We start from the raw sequence: 20,016 nt of genomic DNA, 5'->3' as shown, positions 1-20,016 counted from the left end.
GTAGGATTAGATAGACTTCAGCTGATCCAACAAGGCAATTCTTGTAGTCTCTAACCCTAGAAGCGGTATGACATACAGTATTTCTGAAACTTGGGTCTCCAGTTGTTGTTGGGCCACAACTCCCTTCATGGCTGACCATTGATCCTGCTAGCTAGGTATGATGGAAGTTGTAGTCCAACAACAACAACAACAACAACAACAACAACAACAACAACAACAACAACAACTTATTTTGCTGCATTGTGATCTTCAGCTTCCAACTTCTGGCTCAGCTGGAGTTTGGTTCATAGCTGAGTTTGACAAAACAAAATGAAACCCAGCCTGCAGTCCTGCAGCCATTCAGGAACATCTGCTTATAAGCTCACTTCTTTTTCAGGATTCAGCTGTCTGCAAGAAGATAACAGCAAAATATTTCTATTCTCCAAGTCTGGGATGCTGCCAGTGCATAAGAAGAATGAGTTTCCTCAGACAGGTCAGGCTTCTGCTATGGAAAAACTGGATACTGAGAAAAAGGCAGAAGGTAAGCCAGAGGGAAGGAGAGAGAGGCTGAGATTAGTTTGAGAAAATGCAGTTAATTTGCTCAAGATAAATTAAAATCATTTTGGGAAATTCAGTTCATTTGCTCAGGGCTTTTGCTGAGATGTGCTGAGTTAGTTAATCCATTCTGTTCCTGGAATATTTTTACGAAGTACATTTTAGAATCAGGTTCATGGTACTGAGTTTTCTGACAACAACAAACTTGACATACTGGACTGTTTTGTCACTAAAAGTCTCAATGAGGAAGAATACCAGCCCCCACCAACAGAGGAGGTGGTGACTAGGATTCACTTCCCCTTCAGGTCCAGCTATGCTTACATGAGAATCTAGTGGCACACAGTACTGTGAAGATATAAATAAATGGACTTTTGCTGGACAGGATGGACAGGAAGCAAATGTTCAAATGTCCAAAATACTTGAAATCTTTTCTTGTGCTTTGGTTCTTCAAAGGTCAGGAACTTGTTACAAAAGTGCCTCAACTCGAAAGCAGGCATCCTGTGAGACTGTGGGCTAAATTACAGAACCCTCAACTGCAAATGTAGACAAATGTGCCCTGTTCCAGAAAGGGAAATTCACACACACAGGGACAGCATGTGCAATCATGCACCACATCTGTCCACATCACAGTGTTCACCTGAGCACTGAGCTAGCTAGCTTAGGGGTTCCCATACTGGTGTATGTGGACCACCAGTGGTCCAGACCACCGGTGGTCCACAATTTTAATTTAGAGGGCCTGCAGTGTGTTTGTGATTGATTTGTAACTGAAGACCGGGGGCGGGGTGAGAGAGATATTCGATCCCTCACATTGAATCTCAGCAACTTCCAAGTGGTCCATGGGGAGAAATGTTTGGGAGTCACTGAGCTATAGGCATTATTTTATGTGCATCCAGATCCCCATTGAGAGCGATCAGCTAATAATGAGCTTCCCACAGCTGGTGTTGTCAGGAAACTAGGAAGGCCAGGGTTAAAAGGAGGTTCACTTTATAGCAAATACATGCCTTACGTCAGAGATGGGGTTCCTGTGCCCCCCTTCTCTCAGATACTGTTAGACTTCAGCTCCCATTATTCTTGGGAGTCCAACAACATCCGTAGGGCCATAAGTTTCCCATCTCTGCTTTACATATAGCAGATTCCGGATTCAGCCATTCCCTGGCATCACCAATTTCAACAGCTCTTAAATAGCAGGGCTTGGAAAGACCTCTGTTTGAGACCTTGGAGCAGCTCTCAGGGCCAGAGCAGAGCAGTCCTGGACTAGGTGGTGCAGGTTCTGGCTCAGTATGTCGGCTCCACATGTCCAATAAACTTGGCTATTTTGGAAAGGGCCTGCAATTAAGTTAGCAGAACAGATGCTCAGGAATTTGATTTCAGTACCAGAACTGATCCTTTCCTAGTCACCCTCTGCTCCCCAAAACAGTTCTTCGTTTCAGCAGCCTAATTGGAAAGATAGAAAGAAAAGGTTGCTGCTGTCATTTAAAAAACAGCACATCAGAAATCCTTGGTGCTTCAGCTGAGGTGGCTCAGCCAGTAGAGCATGAGACTGTTAATCTCAGGGTCATGAGTTCGAGCCCCACATTGGATAAAAGATTCCTCCATTGCAGGGAGTTGGGACTCATGGCCCCTTCCAACTCTTATTATTCTGTGATCTCTTACAAATCACACAGAGAGCTGATGTCACCTACTTTCTGCCCATCTCTGCAAAAATGGCTCTCCCATGCAAAATTTCATTTAGGCCTCAACACACATTTAATAGTGGGGTCCAACAGCAGCTTAGAGTTCTGCAAAATGATTGTTTCTAGTATTGTTTAGTCTCAAGCTTAGTGAGATCTTAAACCAAAGATTTATGATTTTGTGGAGTGGCATTTAGCGGGCTGGGGTACGGGCTTGGAAGGCATGGATGAACCTTTATATATATATATATATTTAACAAAGTTGAAACTTGAAAAATGTAGAAGGGAGGGAGCCATCTTTTCTTTTTTCTTGTAAAGACTGCTCAGGATTTCTGATCATGCTTCCTGGTGATACAGTGTGGAAAGCATTGACAAGCAGAATTTCTAAGAAGCCTCAAGCTGTTAACCTCCCTCCTTTCCCCTCTTCCAAAAGAACATTTCAAATTCCGGGCCTTGACCTTATTTTTTCATCAAGATGACCTTTTTTGTGTGTCTTGAGATGTTTTAAGATACTGGATCTGATCCAGAAAAATCACTGGGTTCTGGCATTTTGCTGAATCAGGCGGGAAAGCTCAGAGCACCTTTCACAGCGCCAGAGCCTCCAAGGTTTATATTATATAAGGGCATTCCAATTACTGTACGTGAGAAACACAGCGAAGAGGAAGTGATTTTGAATGGGGCAATTTGAAACACTGCTCTTTTGTTTTTTTTCATCCTGAGGCATCGGGAAGAAGGATTTCTGTCTCCAGTTAGAACATCTGGGTCCTTTCATTCAAAGCCCCCAAACTCAAAACACTTGCTGAGGCATTTCCAGGGGGTGGAGTGCAGGAGATTAGAAAGCCTCGGGCAAACATTGCTGCAATTTAAAAAAATAAATAGATCTGATTTATGTGTGAGACTTGATGGGCCCATCTCATCATAGTTTGAAGTGAAGTGCAAATAATAATAATAATAATAATAATAATAATAATAATAATAATAATAATAGGATTGTTGTTAAGTTCACTGAGCATGACAGCAGGAATTGACTAGTTCTTAAAACAGTGGCTAACAGCACAGTCTTTTGCCATGATTACTAGGGAGTAAGCCCCACGTTCTTAAATGGGCCCTACTCCTTAATAAGTGTGTTTTGAATTGAAGAGAACCCTAGTGCATACTTATGCTATTGATATGATGGGCACTTGGAAATAATTGCTACTAAATTCTGTTGGGCTGAACGTGTAAGTATGCATAGGATTTAAGCCTATGTAGGAAATACTTCTGTGTAAGAATGCCTTGGATGAGGCTGCATCTTAGACCTTAGGCCAACCCACCAGATTTTCATCCACAGCAAAAGGGCCATAGCTCAGTGGTGGAGTTTACACTTTGCATCCAGAAGATCACAGATTTGCTCTCTAGTAATGTGGACAGGTGGCCATGATTCTAGGACAGCTCACCTCACCACCCACCAGCCATGTATGGCAGCACATCAGTGGCATTGTAACCCTGTTGTACACTGTGGTTTGTTTGTCAAGGCCTGGTCTAACTTTTCAGTGTTGTGGTTAAGGAACTCATAGGATGGTAATTAGTGGGTATTCAGTGTAGCAAGATAACCCCAGCATGAATAATGATCATTTATTTGTCGGAGGGGAGGAAAATATATGGTTCGCCAAATATCTTGGCAGCTTTGTGTATTAATTCCCTCAAACTACTTTGTGGCTTCTTTCCATGTAAGAAATAATGTGAACATTTCTTTTCTTTTACCTTGCTGCTTAAAATAATAGAATATATAATGATGTATAAGGCAAAAGCACACCAATAACACATTGGAGAAGTCTTAATGAAACAGCACTTGACCCAATTTTACAAAAATTCCACAAACAGCAAGACCAAAAGTTCATAAAACGGCAATAAAAATGTTGGCAAGGAACAACTTCAATAAGACAAAATAGTCAGCTAAAAGCTTTCTTTTAGAAATAGATCTTAAACAGACACTTAAAACCATTCAGCGTCAGAGCTTGGTGACTCTCGCCTGGAATGCCATTTGACAAGATGGATGCCACCAGAAGAAGGCCCTGATCCTTGTGACTGCTTTCCACATAGATAGACAGATCTGGAGCAAGGCTACATGTGGGGACAAACATAGGGTGCTCCGTAAGATATCTGGGTCAATTAGGGTTTGAAAGGTTAAAACCAGCACCAGAAACAAACCATGTTGGCAACAATATAGATTAGACAAAAAATGGGCATACTATGTTCTGAATTCCTTATTCCAGTTAAGAACCTTGCGGCAGCATGTTGCAGTTTCTGGATGCCTCAAGGGCAGTCCCATGCAGAGCAGATTTCAGTAGTCTAACCAGGAGTTGACTGGAGCAAAAATAACTGTAGTGAGATCCAGCTACATTCACACATTCAGTGTCATGTCTAGTTTTATTCAAAGACAAACACTGCAGTATTTTTTTCTTTTTGTGGAATATTCATTTGTCTTCTAACCCTTAATGGACTAGTCTTAACATAATAACCTTTTTAATATTCAAGAATGAGGGGGTGAAATGATTATGTAAGGCCAGTATAGCTCTAAAAGCTTATACACCTGCATCCTTATCAACATGTGAGCAAATATAATATGAATTTGCTTAACTCAACATATATAAAGCTGGTGAGAAAGGCATCTGTACTTTGACAAGCTAGTGCTTGGAATGCAGAGCACATCCTTTTCCGGTGTGTCATAAGATCATGTTTTCCAGTAATTGAATAGTGGTGTGAAGTCATTGCACACACCCTACACAGGCAGTAACCAGTGATGTAGAGATGGGCTGGGAAAACCATAACCATGAGGGCAACAAATCGTTCATCTGCTTTAACTATCTTTTATCTAGTGACTCAGAGTAGGAAGGTAGGGTGGCAGAAGCTACACATTTTAAGCAATATGCAGTTTGTGTATGAGCAATTGAAAATGGTAAATTCCACACTAAGTTTTCAAATGCAGGTAAAATTCTCATCTTTATATTACAGTAGGAAGCTAGGAAACGTATATCAATGATACCTATAGTCAGGTCATCCATCCATCTTGTCAAATCACTGTCAGTAGCTTTCCAATGTTTCAAACTACGTACGAGTTTGTTCAGTCTACCTAAAGATGACAGGGATTGAACCTGAAACCTTCTGCATGCAAAGTGGATGCTGTAAGCTAAAGCCCTTCTCAAAGCCATTTCTGCTTTTTGTGATGATGTATGGAGGGCCATCTTGTGCATTATACAGTGACAAACATGAGTGACCCTGTAGAGATATGCATGTTTTCAGCAGCCAGTTTCTCCCATTCATGTTTTATATTTTAGGTGTATACTTAAAATTTATTATGAAGCTTGTGAAGAGCCATCATAATGAATCTACCTGTATTTTTCACAATGGTTTTATAATTCCAAGGGTCCGTGGTGGCTGGTGCTTATTGATGGGGCAGAAGGCAATCCAACAGTAGCTTGAGCCAGAGCCAGTGAGAAGTTGAGCCAGAGCCCATGACAGGCATGGCCAAGCCATTCTACCTTTTGTCCCCATCCTCCTTTCTTTTGACATCTACAATGGCAAAACCAAGACAAAGGAGAGGCACTGGTTATATGTAAGAAGGGAGATGGGCTTGAAGGAATCAAGACTGAGTTTCATGGAGCACTGTCCCATCTGTCCTAATGGAGCAGCCTCCAGTGTCATGGATTGGTCTGTCACTCAAGACTGAGCTATTGAACAGCATTTCCAGCTGTCTCATAGACTTTGTTCTCCCATCAAGCTAAGCGAAACCATCACTTAGTGCAAGTGTCCAGTCTTCCAGAGTGGATCTTGCAGCTGCTTTGTTCTTTCCCAGACCTTTTTGCTGTTACACCATGCTGATCTGAGCCAGGTTTAGCATGTCATCTAAACCCTGGTTTGTGGTTAAGCTCTCTCCACAATAAATATAAGCTATAACCAAAACCAAACCTTGGTTACAGCTTATGGTTAGTCTGCAGAGAGAGCTTATCCATGAGTCTGGGTTCAGACAACATGCTAAGCCCAAACCTTGTCTTAACTTAGCTCAGTGTACCAGCAAAAAGACCAAGGAGCTGCAAGCAGCCACATATTAATGCTTTATTGTATAGTGGGATTGCAGAGTCATGTTTTATCAGACTCTTCTGTGATTGGTGAAAGTCACAATGTCTTCAGATTGCATCATTAACTCATCCAACATTTTCCCCCTAGCTTCGTCTTCTGGTTGAACTTGTGTGGCCTATGTCCTTGTTTCTTATCCTTGTCTGGCTGAGGAGCGCCAACCCACTCTACCGCCAACATGAATGTAAGAGCATAATCAGTAATGGAAACAACTTTTGGCATGCAACGCTCCTCGCTTAGGCTTTGAGTAAATCAAAGTGGCCTAGGTTTCTGTTACATGCTAACAAGTTGGGTCTTGTTTTACCTGCTGGTAAGCAAGGAAGCAGATACAGCAACGTTTGTCTTGAGCCAGTCCTGCATGTTGTGGGGACAGGGTTGAGTGCCACCAACCTGGAGCTCCCCAGCACTGTGCATGTTGAAAGAACATGTTAGGTGGCATCATTGGGATGGCATTTGATTTGCCCCGTGCTTGCTCTGATTCCCTACCATCGCCTGTCTGTTACTGGGGAAACAGAGGTTGATAGAGCCTTTCAATCTTCCCATGGCCTGTAGCTTGGGCCTTGATAGCAAATATTTACTAGAAAGTATAATGGGCATGATATAATGTTTTTGAGCTTTGCTGATGGAAGTAATTACATACTTCGCTAGCTCTCCCATAATAAAGCACCTATACACTAGGTCTAGGGGATTAAGGTGGATGAATCATCTTGCCCTGGACTCCTATACTTGTCCCTTTCTGCCCATTTAATCTACTGTTGTGGTTTTACCCTCGTCACTGCATCTCTTTGCACCTGAAAGGGTTCCCTTCCACATAATTGGCACAAAGTACGGTACATGCCAGCTGAGCTTGCTAACCAGACTATTGTTTTTGACCATGCAGTCTGGTTTGTTATCAAAGGGGAGGAGATATCAATCTGGTTTTTTAACCATGTACTATTTGTGGAAGGTAATAATAATAATAATAATAATAATAATAATAATAATAATAATAATAATACATTTATTATTTATACCCCGCCCATCTGGCTGAGTTTCCTTAGCCACTCTGGACGGCTTCCAACAAAATTTTAAAAATACAATAAAACATTAGACATTAAAAACTTCCCTATTCTAGAGAAAGCACTCTTCCCCCTAAGCATTGTATTCTTATTTGTGTTGTCTAGATCTTTAGTCATTTCAAAAGCTAAGATTTTCCAAACCACTGGAGCTGAAATGAAGTTTTGCACACATTTCTAGCTTGCACTTATGCGTTTGAAATCTTTTCAAATTTCACTTTGCAGAATACTTTTTAGTAACTTAAATCTTGCCTTGCTGTTAAGGTAGCAATGTTAAATACCAACTTACCAAATTTTATGCCTCCCCCCACCCCAAAGTTCCTAAATCAAACAGAATTCATAATTGGTAATGGTAAGCAAAGATATTCAGACTTTAGAGAATATAAATCTGAACTTTTGCAATCAAACACAATGTAGAAAAGCACTGGAATATTTTCCCTCCCACCAAAATCCATTTTGGCTCCAAGAACTGTACAGCATTGACTTTACTATGCTCCTGCTGAAATGAAAGGGGCACTCACTATAATTTTATTGACGTTTGCGTTAAAATAAATTCATATGTGTAGGAAAAGCATGCCACAGAATTGTGCCTGATCTGTCCTGCTTCAGAGTGTAAGTGTGGAACTCCATATTTTGAAAAATCCCCTCCTTCAAAAATAGACACCAAGCTTATAGAGACAGCACATATCAGAAACTTTAGCTCTGGCATGCTAGCTTATCATGTGCAGGAATTAAGTGGTGGTGGTGATCATAGAATGAGCTCCTTTGAGAGGAGGGGCCTGTGTTGGGGAAGGTTGTGCTCTTCTAATTAACCTTTTAATAATACTGATATGCCTTAATCTAATATGCTACCAGATAGCTCAAGCTCAGTTGGTTAGTATGTATGTAAGCGGTTTTAGCTATGTTTATTTCCTCCCTTTTTGTTTCTTATATCAAGGTCACTTCCCAAACAAGGCGATGCCCTCTGCAGGAACTCTGCCGTGGCTACAGGGCATCTTCTGTAACATGAACAATCCTTGCTTCAAAAGCCCGACCCGTGGAGAGTCTCCAGGTGTCGTATCAAACTACAATAATTCTATGTAAGCTGACAATGTCTCTTGTGTCTTGGGGATGGGGAGAAATCTGCCCATATTATAGGCTTCCATGTTCTACTGAGAAATTGTAGCTGAGGGCCGTAACTCAGTGGTAGTGCGTTTGCAGAAAGTTCCTGGTGGTTCAATCTTCAGCATCTCCAGGGGAATGGACCAATTAACTATGAACCCCAACATTAGACAGAGAATGTCCCCTGCCTAAAACCCTGGAGCACTTAGCTAGATGAGCCAAATGCTCTGATTCTGTATAAGGCACCTTCCTGTGTTTCTGTGCTCCCCAACGTTGCCTCTGATATAGGACTGCATGAAAAACAACCCCCTGATGAGCTCACAAAGTGTGGCCCAATTTTGTGTTGTGCAAAAACTGGTAAATAGGAGGCTAGGTAGAACTCATGTGACATAGGCTTATTTCTCTTATTGCTTTTTTTATCAGTGACTTTAAATATTTAATCAGTGACTTTAAATATTGTTGCTGCCCACTCTGTGATTTAGACGAAGGGCAGGTCACACACACACACACACACACACACACACACACACAGCATACCTTTAAATCACATGGCCTCCCCCAAAGGATCCTGGGAACTGTAGTTTGTTAAGGGTGTTGAGACTGTAGCTCTGTCCCCAGGATTCTTTGGGGCTGGTGGAGAATGTGGTTTTAATCTATTTTGATTTTATGGTGTGGATGGGACCATCATAGTAATGGGGTCAGGTGAAGGACACAGCCCCATCACCAGGGTTGAAGTTAAGAGTCAACTGCTTGTCCAGTCACCCTGCTTGTAAATGTAAGGAGGGGGTACTATCTTGTCCTCATTTTTTCCCATAGCCCTGTTGGTGGGCATAAGTAGAAAGGCGTAGCACAGCCCACCCGCAGGTTGGAGGGCTCCAGTCTGGTGGGAAAGGCAACTGGCTGCTGTTATTACTTTCTCCGCACATGTGCCCAGCAATGCTGCCTGCCGCCATGATATGGGGACCTCCTTTGGGAAATGTAGCAATCCATGCTAAGCAGCCTTTCTCCTCCCCCTGCTCCCCCACCTCCTTCAGTTTAGCAAGAGTGTACAAAGATGCTCAAGAACTATTGCTGAATGCACACGCAACAGAACTGGGCCGACTCTGGGAAGAACTACGCTCCATGACCCAGTTTATGGAAACCTTGAGGACAAATCCTGAAAGGATTGCAGGTAATAATAGTTCTCTGTCATTTGTAGAAAAGCCGTTAACTATTTCCTTGCTCAGAAGATAAGCAGTGGCCACACATTTTCAGCTTGATTAACCTGCAGTTTTTGCCAGTGACACAGCAATGGGACTCCCAATCCTTCACTCCAGGTGCCTCTGGTCTCTGCTGCTTCCCTTCTCCCTTCTCATCTGCTATTATATCCTGCCTGTCTCAGCTCCCAGCTTCCACAATTCACGTGGGCTCAGATTTTCACTTGGGCTTGACTTTGCCTCTTGGTCAGTGGTGGGAAGTCTGGTCCCCCCAGTGCTTTTGAGCCACACTTCCTACAATTCCTGGCCCTTTGTGCTCTTAACCTGAGACCCTTCCACTTGGCTTCATCTGTGCCAACATAAACTCTGCTCCAAAGCTTGTGCAAATACAGCAGTAATCCATTCACTTATTTGGTCAATAGACACAGTAATTTCTTTTCAGTTCAATTCTATACATGGCTATTGGGCTTAGGTTGGTGTGTATGTGTGTAGCAGGGATGGGGAAATTGAGGCTCTCCAGCTCTCCAACTACAACTCCCATAATATCTGACTTTGGCTATGCTAGCTGTGGTTGATGGGCACTGAGTCTGGAGGGCTGCAGGCTCCCCATCCCAGTTGCACTGGATTGCAGCCTTCATCCACAAGTTAGATTTTCTGGGTCAGTGACACATCAAGTCCTGACAACTCTACAGCACGCTGTCACAATGCAGGTTACAGGAGACCCCATTGTAACTCATCAAGCCAAAGAGCACTTGGCAAGCCTCACCGTTATGCTGCCTGCAGGGACTGCAAAAAAGGGTAGGTAGTTCAGTGTCGTAGCCTCCGGAGGGTGGGGAGCTAGCTGGGTGTTTTTGCCCCGGATGAAGCCTCCAGAGGGGAGCCACTGAGGCTCCCAGCCTTTGTGTATGTATGCGTATAAGCAATTGTGCATCCAGGGTGTGACAAACTGGGTCTTTGACCCAGCTGAAATAAAGCCTAGTTTTGCCCCTGGGTAAGTTAAGCTGGTGAGCTGCATTCTGCTTGGTGGGTCACAAATTGCGTAGGCCTTCATGAGTTGGTTGAGCACCAGCACCAAGTCCATGTCTGGTCAACCGTTCCCTAAGGACAGGGGTCAGCAAACATTTTCAGCAGGGGGCTGCTCCACTGTCCCTCAGACCTTGGGGGGGGGGGCGGAACATATTTTGGGGAAAAAAATGAACAAATTCCTATGCCCCACAAATAACCAAGAGATGCATTTTTAATAAAAGCACACGTTCTACTCATGTAAAGACATGTTGATTCCCAGACCGTCCGTGGGCTGGATTTAGAAGGTGATTGGGCCACATCCGGCCCACGGGCCTTAGTTTTGGGACCACTGCCTAAGGACATGCTTTTCTTGTTAAAGAGGTTGTTGGCCCACTTGCAGGCTTATGATCAATGGTGAATATGAATGTGCAAACGGATTCTTACTATTCTTTCAGTTCTGTCAGAGATTGTGGCCGCTTACCTCTGTCCACTCTGATGAGAGAGCAGATGCAGATATTCTGAGCATTTTTTGCAGGTTTTTGAAGAATTGCAAGGAGTAGGCTCCTAGGAAAGCTCCTAGAAAATTAGGCCACAGCAGGTTCTCCTGCTTGATTGGGAGAAGTCTACTCTGTAGTTTACTTAGCATAATGATTAATCCAGCCCTGGTCATGAGAAACTAATTGGAGGAATTCGGGACTCCCTACAAGGCAGCAGGTCTTTGGGAGGTGAACTGAAGAAAGAGATTACAAAACCATTTCTCCTTGAGTAAGTGACTGGGCGGGAAACCACACACACACACACACACACACACACAGAGAGAGAGAGAGAGAGAGAGAGAGAGAGAGAGACCAAACTACAAAACACTCAAGAGCTTTGAAGCTCACAGTTCCAGGGCCACACTCCAGGCCTTTTTAGGGGGGAACTTTTCTCCATTCTTTGAAATCCCAGGTCTGCATTTTATGAGCACGCCAACCCCATTCAACATTCAGAAAAATAAACAAGTGTGGTCCAAATGCCAAGTCTCTTGTGTAATGTGCAATACAACTGTCATTTCACATTCAGACACCTTTTTAAAAATAAAATAAAGAGTCTTAAACGCTGTTTGTTTTCAAATGAATGCACTTCTTTTAGGCCAGTATTTGCCAAACTTCTTAAGTTCACCCCCTGCCCTCCATTTCAAACTTATTCTACCTCCTGCCTCTCTCCAAATCCAGTACTGCCTAGTATGAGTGTGTAGCAATTCTCACATGGTTCCTGCTGTGCAGCGATCTCGATGTGGATAGGGCCCGCATTGCCATTAGGCAACGGAATAGAGCAAAACGTTTCTGCCACTTCCTAAAACAGCATATCAGGAAGCACTGTTGGAACAAAGCGGATGTTTCTTCCACATTTGGCTGAGAATGATGGCGCAATTGAGGGAGCTGTCAGCCCCACAAGCCTCACATGATTCAGTGTTGATCCTCTGCTAGAGGGCGTGTGTCACCCACGCCTTGGCTGATGGGGAGAAGAAAGCCTGTCTCAGCATCTTATCTCTGTTTTCGGGTGTTCCACTTTCTCCCAAGGGGACCCAACCCCATGAGTTCGAGTACTAGTGTTTTTAGACAAACCTGATATTTAATGCAGGCAGAGGAATAGAGCAACAGCTCTGGGAAATTAATCTCTATCTCGATTACTTTTGTTCTGTGTATGTCTCAACTCCTCAGTTGTAACTTCTCAGTTGTAACTTCTTTAAATAATATTATAATAGGCAATATTTTTTTGGGGGGGGGGAGGTGGGGGAGCTCACCATGAGAGTTGTTTGTTTGTTTGTTGCAGGCCGAGTCGCAGTGCCATACACACACATACAGAGACACAAACACACACACAGGCAGTGCCTAAATGTAAGATGTGATTAATAACCTCAAGCAGACAATGATTTGGAATAGAAACGGCCACAACTTTATTGATTACAGATTTTTTGGCTCAGGCATTGGGTGTATATCAGGCACAGGCACACTCGCCCCTACAGATGTTTTGGAACTACAACTCCCATCATCCCTGACCATTGGTCCTGTTAGCTAAGGATGATGGGAGTTGTAATCCCAAAACATCTGGAGGGCCGAGTTTGCCTATGCCTGGTTATATTGATTTCAGCCCCTGCCCCAAACATAAAATTAATTAATTTTTAAAAGGTAAGGGAACTCAGTGTACTCCGAGTTCCTGCTCAAAAAACCCCTTGCCTTTAAAGCACATTTTCCCCTCAAAAGAATTCTGGGCACTGTAGTTTTACCCTTCCCAGAGTTACAGTTCCCAGCAACCGTTAACAAACTACCGTTCCCAGAATTCTTTGAGGGTGTGCTTTGAATGTGCTTTAAAGGTATAGTGTCTACGCAGCCTTCAAGGCCCTTGGCATGCATTATCTCACAATTTTTTTACCACAATCTTGTGGGGTATGCCAGTGGAGTTGGATGTGGGCCCAAGAGTCAGAAACAGTGCTTTCCTTAAAGCCATGGAATGGGTTTGTGGTTCTTGCTTTAGCTCAACCACTGTACAGTACTGGCTTTCTTAAAGCCACAATGGTGCACCAACTCTTAATAGGCCCCTCGTCCTTTTTGTCTTCTTCACCCAGGAAGAGGCATACGAATCCAGGACATCCTGAAAAATGGGGAGAACCTAACTAAGTTTCTGCGTGAAGGTGTGCGTCTTCCTGACATGGTGGTTCACCACCTGATGAATGCTCAAGTGAGACCTGAACAGGTGAGTCTTGTAAATATTGCAGCAAACAGGCTCTGTTTGCATGTAAATATTCTTACAGTATTTTTCTGCTGTCAGTACCCAAAAGTGCTTAAGGCAATGGAGAGGCAATAAAATAACACAATTTTAAAAGCAATTGAAATTGATTAAAAGCCAACCACCTTGAATGAAAAAAAACTAGAAACAAAAGCTCTGAAGGGAAAGGCTCTGTGGTTGAGCATCTTCCTTGCATGCAGAAATTTCCAGGCTTAATCCTCGGCATCTCCAGGTAGGGCTGCAAAGGACACCCACCTGAAACCCATTTAGCACTTCTGCTAGTCAGGATAGAAAATACTGCGCTAGATGGACCAGTGGCCTGACTGTATAAGGCAGCTTCCTATGCTCCCATGATCCTGACAGCCAGCAATGGTTTATACTGCAGAATAAGTTATAAATTTCAAAGAACAGCTACCGATCATTAATGAATTGCCTTCTGGAGTAAGAATACCTTCACCAGTCCTCAAAAGTGAAGGAACAGGGACCCTGGGTGGGCCTTCGTTGGAAGTGAACTATACAGATGCCATAATGGAAAAGACTCCGTTCCTGATCATCACTCCTGTCATCTGGGGAAAAGGTGGTACATGGAGCAGTATTTCTCCTATAGGCTTCAGGCAGCAACAAAAAAAGGCATGCAGGATAATGTTTCTAATAAGATATGTAGGACTGTATTATGTTGTCCCTAAAGCAGCCAATCTCACTTTATAGGTAGCCTCAAGAATAAAAGAGCCCACCCAATAAATCAGTTGACTCTAAGGCAGGCATCCCCAAACTTTGGCCCTCCAGATGTTTTGGACTACAATTCCCATCTTCCCCGACCACTGGTCCTGTTAGCTAGGGATCATGGGAGTTGTAGGCCAAAACATCTGGAGGGCCGCAGTTTGGGGGTGCCTGCTCTAAGGTTTAACCATGGTTCGTGCTAACCATTTGCTGTTCTGGTTAGGATCCCAGAAGTATAGTAGAAGCCCATAAAGTTTAGCTTATCTTGCCAATTTTTGTCCCCCACCCCCAAAAAGGTGTGTGTAAGAGACCTGCTTTTCACTGTGCAAGCTGAGTGGGTGGAGAAAATGTTTTAGCCATGCCTCAGTCATGTGGCTGGTCAGAGCAGATGTTTACACAGCCACAGGGAACGCAAGCTATGGTTTGCAAACGCTGTTTAAACAATAGTTTCTAGGTGATCATTTAAGAGGAAATGCATTGCCACAAAAAAAGGAACTGTGTCCCCCACAAGAGAGGGTACAGGCTTGTATAAAATTTGCACATGCTAATTTATATGTGTGGATGCAAATGCAGAAATAATTGCTGTAATTTAAACAAAGTAAAATGCATCTTAGCAGTGGGAAAGACTTTGACCAGTAGGTGACATGTATGCCTGCTCAGTCTGCAGTTCAAATGGCAGCTGCTGCTGAGCAACTTAAAAGCTATAGACTTAGCTTGAATATAGTCATGGCCACCTTAAACTAGCCTATTGGTTTCACATCCTGCTTTGCAGCAAATCTTTAACCATTGGTTTGGTAATGAGACATAATACTTGGCCATTCTTCCAAAGCAATCCATGACTAAGGCACAAGTATTACCAGAAGTTGCCTTTATTGCTTTTGAGGCCTGCAGAGGCTGATGCTCAGTCATGGATACATGCCCAGTAAGGAAATTTTCATCTATGACTAGACCTGGCTTGGGCTCCCTCTGTGGTTGTCTATGCATCACTTTATCTCAATAGACGTGTGAATGAGACCCCAATGCCCATGTTGGAGGAATGTTGAAAATCCACCAGTCCTGATGTCAGCGGGGGCAGAGGTGGAAGGGCATTGTCAGGGCATTGTTCCAGGTGAATAGACTGGACCCTCGGATGACAGATCTCCTGTCTTGAATGCTCACCAAAATAATAGCACTTCGGCCAAAAAAAAAAAAAACACCCTTTGGTGGAAAATTGCAATCCCAGGTTATCTCCCTGCATCTCCTCCTCACAGATAGTTTGTGTGTGATTCAGTCCAGGCTGTCATTGCCCCCTTCTGTCCTTGTGGCTTGGGAGCTGTGAGAAGAATGTTGTGCTTATGAATGAAGCCGGCTGAATCAGATCTCTGGAACGAAAGCCTTTCTGACCGTGTGAGAGTGCAGGGAGAAGGAGGGAAGGACTCCAGCTGTCTGGGCACAATCCCTTTTTCTTTTATTTCCCCCTTTTTTCATTTTTGCTGTACAATGCCCAAATCTGGGAAATGTGTGTGGCTGTTTGTGGCCAGCAGGAGATAGAATTAATGAGCTTGCTTTTCACTTTTCACTCCTTTGGGGTTTTGAAAATTGTAGGTGGCTTGCATGATCATTCGCTGGATTGTTCAGCTGATTGGGTTCTGACCGGAGCTGTAGGAAGCGCCCTGGCAGCTCTCTGAATTGCACAGAAGAAAGCATTTTTATTTTTTTACCCCTGACAGCCTGGGGGAAAAAAAGTTAGGTTCTATGTGATGTGAAAGCCAGCGGTCTTTACCAGCACAAGTGGTTTCAGTGAAATAAAATCCTATCTCTCCCGCTCTTTTATTTTAACGAATAACAAATTCTGCAGGGCCCTGTGTCGGTGACTTTGGGCACTCACCGGTCTTCTTTTGATGGGTGTTGAAAATCACCAAGACACCAGTGTGTTCAATGGCAAGACAGTCTTAACACCCCACTAAAGAAACCGCAGTTGAGTTCTCCTAAGAATAGCATGTTGGCCATCTCATCATGTATTCTTGTAAGGGTGCTTAATTAAATGTGGTGATCTTACTTGGCCTAAAAATCAAACGGATTTCTGTACCTGAATAGTGAAGTGGAGTTCTTGATCATAATTTATTAGAGTGTGCTTGTACACACTAATGAGCGTGAACCCTCATTAATACAGAATATACATTAACCTACATCCCATTCCCTTGTCAAAGTGGCCCTTGGGTTGCTGACCCAGGTCTGCAGATCTCCATTGTGATTCTTAGGGCTCATCTACATGCAGTTAGCCATCCGCGTAATAAACCTTTTCATGGACTGCAGTGTAGTCTAAAGATGGGGTGAGAAGGTGGCATGTTTCAATAGTCTCACATGAAAATCCCCAAAGATAGAAAATTAGTATGCCAGGGGTGCGGGTAGGCTAGAACCTTTCTCCCTGATGCCTAGCTTTCTTTGTGCAGTGTTTTTCATGTAAGAGGGAGCATGCCGTCATTCAGTCCTATATTCCCGCCTCCACCCCCATTCTGTAGCAGCAAAGCCATGCCATCCACAATTCAATTTTTAAGACTGCCTGGTGTTCATCTGGAAACGTATCTTAAACGTACAGTGCACATTTCTAGTTACAAAGCAACTTCCTGTTTCCAGTTGACCAGAAGCTACTCTTGGAGCTGCCCTTTGTGAACGGATGTCATTACCATGGGGTGCTTTGATGCTGCTTTGCCACTGTTAATCATATATCCTGTCCACCTCCCCCTGTTTAAATGCCATTCTGGAGAATGAAAAGAGGATGCTGGTCAAACTAAGGCCTGTTTATGAGCATTTGAACCTCTTTTTTCTGCAAAGCGTTGAGCACAGCTGAAGCGCTGACCTCACAGCACCCTGGGAGTGCAGGAAATGACACACACTTGCTCATGAAAGCTAAACCTAATCTAGAGGCCACCTAACTGAGAAAATATTTTGTTCCTCATCTCGAAAGTGCTTGGTGAACAATGGCACGCTGATAAAATTACTGGAATGTATTTCTCAACTGCTGCTTTCAGGCTGCAGGGCAGATAACAGGCAGCTTTTGGCTCCCAGAAGAAAAAATGGTGTGTGGGGGGGAGGTTGGCTGTAGTCAGAACTACCAGGAAAACTATATGGAGAGGTGTAATGTTTTTCTAACTCTGCTCTTCTGGGACATTTTCTGAATTGGGCCTCTGTTTAATGAAGCTTCTGCACATAAAGGACATCTTAGGAGCTTGTGGTTAATTTCAGTAAGCCGATGTATAATCTTGTTTTCATTTCTGTGTCTTAACACAAGGTTGTTTTCTGATGTCCTTGGCCCATCCATCATGGGGAACACAGATGTTATTTATTATTGATCTCAGTGCTTTTTTTCCTGCTGTTCTACACCAAAGTGTATTTGTGGCAGATCACAGCAGCTGCAAATTATTTCAGAAAATAAAAACATCATAGAGAAAAACCAACAGTAAAACAATAATCGTTAGTGCCATTCCGCCCCCACCCCCCACCCCCAGCAATCTAAAAGATAGCCGCTTGGGTTTCATCCAAATTACGCATTAAAAATAATAATAAATCTTAGCGAAAAGTAATACAAATTCTGCAGCAATAGTCTATGACCTGTACGGACACTGAAAATTATGCATGCTTGCATCATTTATTTTATTATGCACCATTTATCCTGCAGTGTTTGCTATTTAACATAATTTATACCGGCTGCAGTAATCATTTGGGCGGGGGACCAGGTGCCAGACCCTTTTATTTTCCCAAGCTTCTTAATCTGAAATGTATTTTTAGTACCATTGTACAGGCCTTAACAACAGGTAGGTCATTCTCAGACTGCGTGCACATTATTGGCTTAAATGGTAGCTACATTGTTTCCCCCCCTCCTCTTTTTGGTTTAAAGGCTTTTGGGGTGTGTGTGTAAATGTATCAAAACACTGCATTTCCTAAGAAACTACAGGATTGGATATGGATTGCAGCTAATGTGTGTGTGTGCACAGCCCTCTGCTGCTGTTTTATTCTGTTTTAGGCTTATTTTCATATTGTACTTATGGTTTTGTTTTATTTTTACTTGTAAACATACATAAGAGCCTGCTGCATAAAGCCAATGGCCCATCTACTCCAGCCTCCTGTTACCACAGTGGCCAACCAGATATCTGTGGGAAACCCACAAGCAGAATTCAAGCACAAGAATGTTCTCCCCTCCTGTGGTTCCTAAAGAATTGGTATTAAGAAGCATTACTGCCTCCAACTGTGGAGGCAGAGCAAAAGCCATCATGGCTAGTAGCTTTCGACAGTCCTCTCCTCCATGAATTTGCCTAATCCTCTTTGAAAGCCATCTAGGTTGATGGCCATTACTGACTCCCGTGTGAGTGAGTTCCATAGTTTAGCTATGCACTGCATTAAGAAGAACATTGTTTCATCTGTCCTGAATATTCAAACATTCAGTTTCATGAAACGTTATCCATGCACTTTGCGTGTCGAGACCCCGAGGCCACCCCCTTGTTGATGAATGAGACACAAGGACACAGATATTAGGTTAATGTTACTGGGCAAATTTAGGCCACAACTTTATTAGTTACAGAATGTGAGCGGTATTGACTTAGGCAGTTGAATTGACCCGACTATATCTGACTCCTGCGTGTTACGCAGGGAGTCCTGTAAGGGTCAACCACCAGTAGGGGGAGCCCCGTTGGCGCAAACCAGCTCAAGCTCCCCCTGGGTTCCCGACAGGGTTGTGGCATGGCCATAGCCCCGCCCCGGGCTTCGGACAAGATCCACACTCCCGGATTCCTTTAACGGAATACCCTTTAGCTTGGAGGGACAGGTGATGGCCACACCTCCCCTCCCCATCATAAGATCAACCAATGCCTAACCACCAAACCTTACAAAGTTGTGACGATTGCTACGAGGTAGGTGAAAACCAAGTGGCTGGTGCCAATTTGCCAAGTGGAAAAATTTCTACCAGGCCCCTCAACGGCGACCAACCGAGGTCCATAGCAAGGCCAATGTTGAGAACCTGAAAATAGGGAGGGTGGGCAGGAGATCAAGGAAGCGCACCAGAAGGAAGTTCTCTGGCTCGTGCCTTGGTTTAAATGGGTTCCAGCCACACACACCCAGCCAGCGGATAGGCTGGCTGGATCTGTGATGTGGCTGGGACCTCCGGGTGATGAGGGACTTCATCCCCGCCCCCGGAGGGGAGTGGGTGGTCATGTGATCCACTGCAAGTCCTCCCCACTGGGAAGTGGAGCAGATTTCTCAATGCCATTAATAATTTTTATAAATTCTATCACTCGGACTCCTACTTGTCTTTTGTATATAAACTAAAAAGTTCCAACCTTTCTTTATAGTAGAGTTGCTGCACCCCCTCAAACATTTTGTTCAAAGGGCTGTTCTGAGCCCTTTCCAACACTGCAATATCCTTTTTGAGGTGAGGAGTGGCCAGAACTGCACACAGTATTCCAAATGTGGTCACACCACATTATACACCACATTGTATAATGGCATTATGAAATTGGCAGTTTTATTCTCAGTTCTTCTCCTAATGATTCCAGGCATGGAATTTGCCCTTTTCACAGCTGCCACACACTGGGTCCTCATCAAGCTATCCACCACAACCCCAAGGCCTCATTCCTTGTCCGTCAATGCCAGTTCAAACCCTATGAGCTTATATGTGAAATCATTTTACTTTGTTTTTGCCTCAACATGCAACACATGCTTACATTGAATTGCATCTGCCATTTTTCCACCCATTTGCTCAGTTTGAAGAGGTTCTTTCAGAGCTCTTCACAATCTCTTTTTGTTTTGATGGTCCTGAACAATTTAGTATAGTCAGCAAACCTGGCCACCTCACCGTCCACTCCTAAATCCATATTG

The 20,016-nt window shown here is 43.6% G+C and overlaps 1 protein-coding gene across 1 annotated transcript in view; it reads left to right on the top strand.

Annotated features, from left to right (window-relative positions):
- The first annotated feature begins 401 nt into the window (after positions 1 to 401).
- ABCA4 (ATP binding cassette subfamily A member 4) overlaps positions 402 to 20,016 on the top strand; it is a 92,085-nt gene continuing 72,470 nt past the window's right edge. The window contains exons 1-5 of the mRNA XM_088673148.1: positions 402 to 520; positions 6,411 to 6,504; positions 8,313 to 8,454; positions 9,511 to 9,647; positions 13,286 to 13,413. Of these exons, the coding sequence (XP_088529274.1) occupies positions 455 to 520; positions 6,411 to 6,504; positions 8,313 to 8,454; positions 9,511 to 9,647; positions 13,286 to 13,413 (567 nt within the window). The 5' untranslated portion in view covers positions 402 to 454. The remainder of the gene's footprint in view (positions 521 to 6,410; positions 6,505 to 8,312; positions 8,455 to 9,510; positions 9,648 to 13,285; positions 13,414 to 20,016) is intronic.

Source organism: Zootoca vivipara, chromosome 7 (genome assembly GCF_965207765.1).
Source record: "Zootoca vivipara chromosome 7, rZooViv2.hap1.1, whole genome shotgun sequence".
NCBI classification, from domain to species: Eukaryota; Metazoa; Chordata; class Lepidosauria; order Squamata; family Lacertidae; genus Zootoca; species Zootoca vivipara.
The sequence above is the reverse complement of the archived record's forward strand: the minus strand, read 5'-3'. Positions and strand labels throughout refer to the sequence as shown.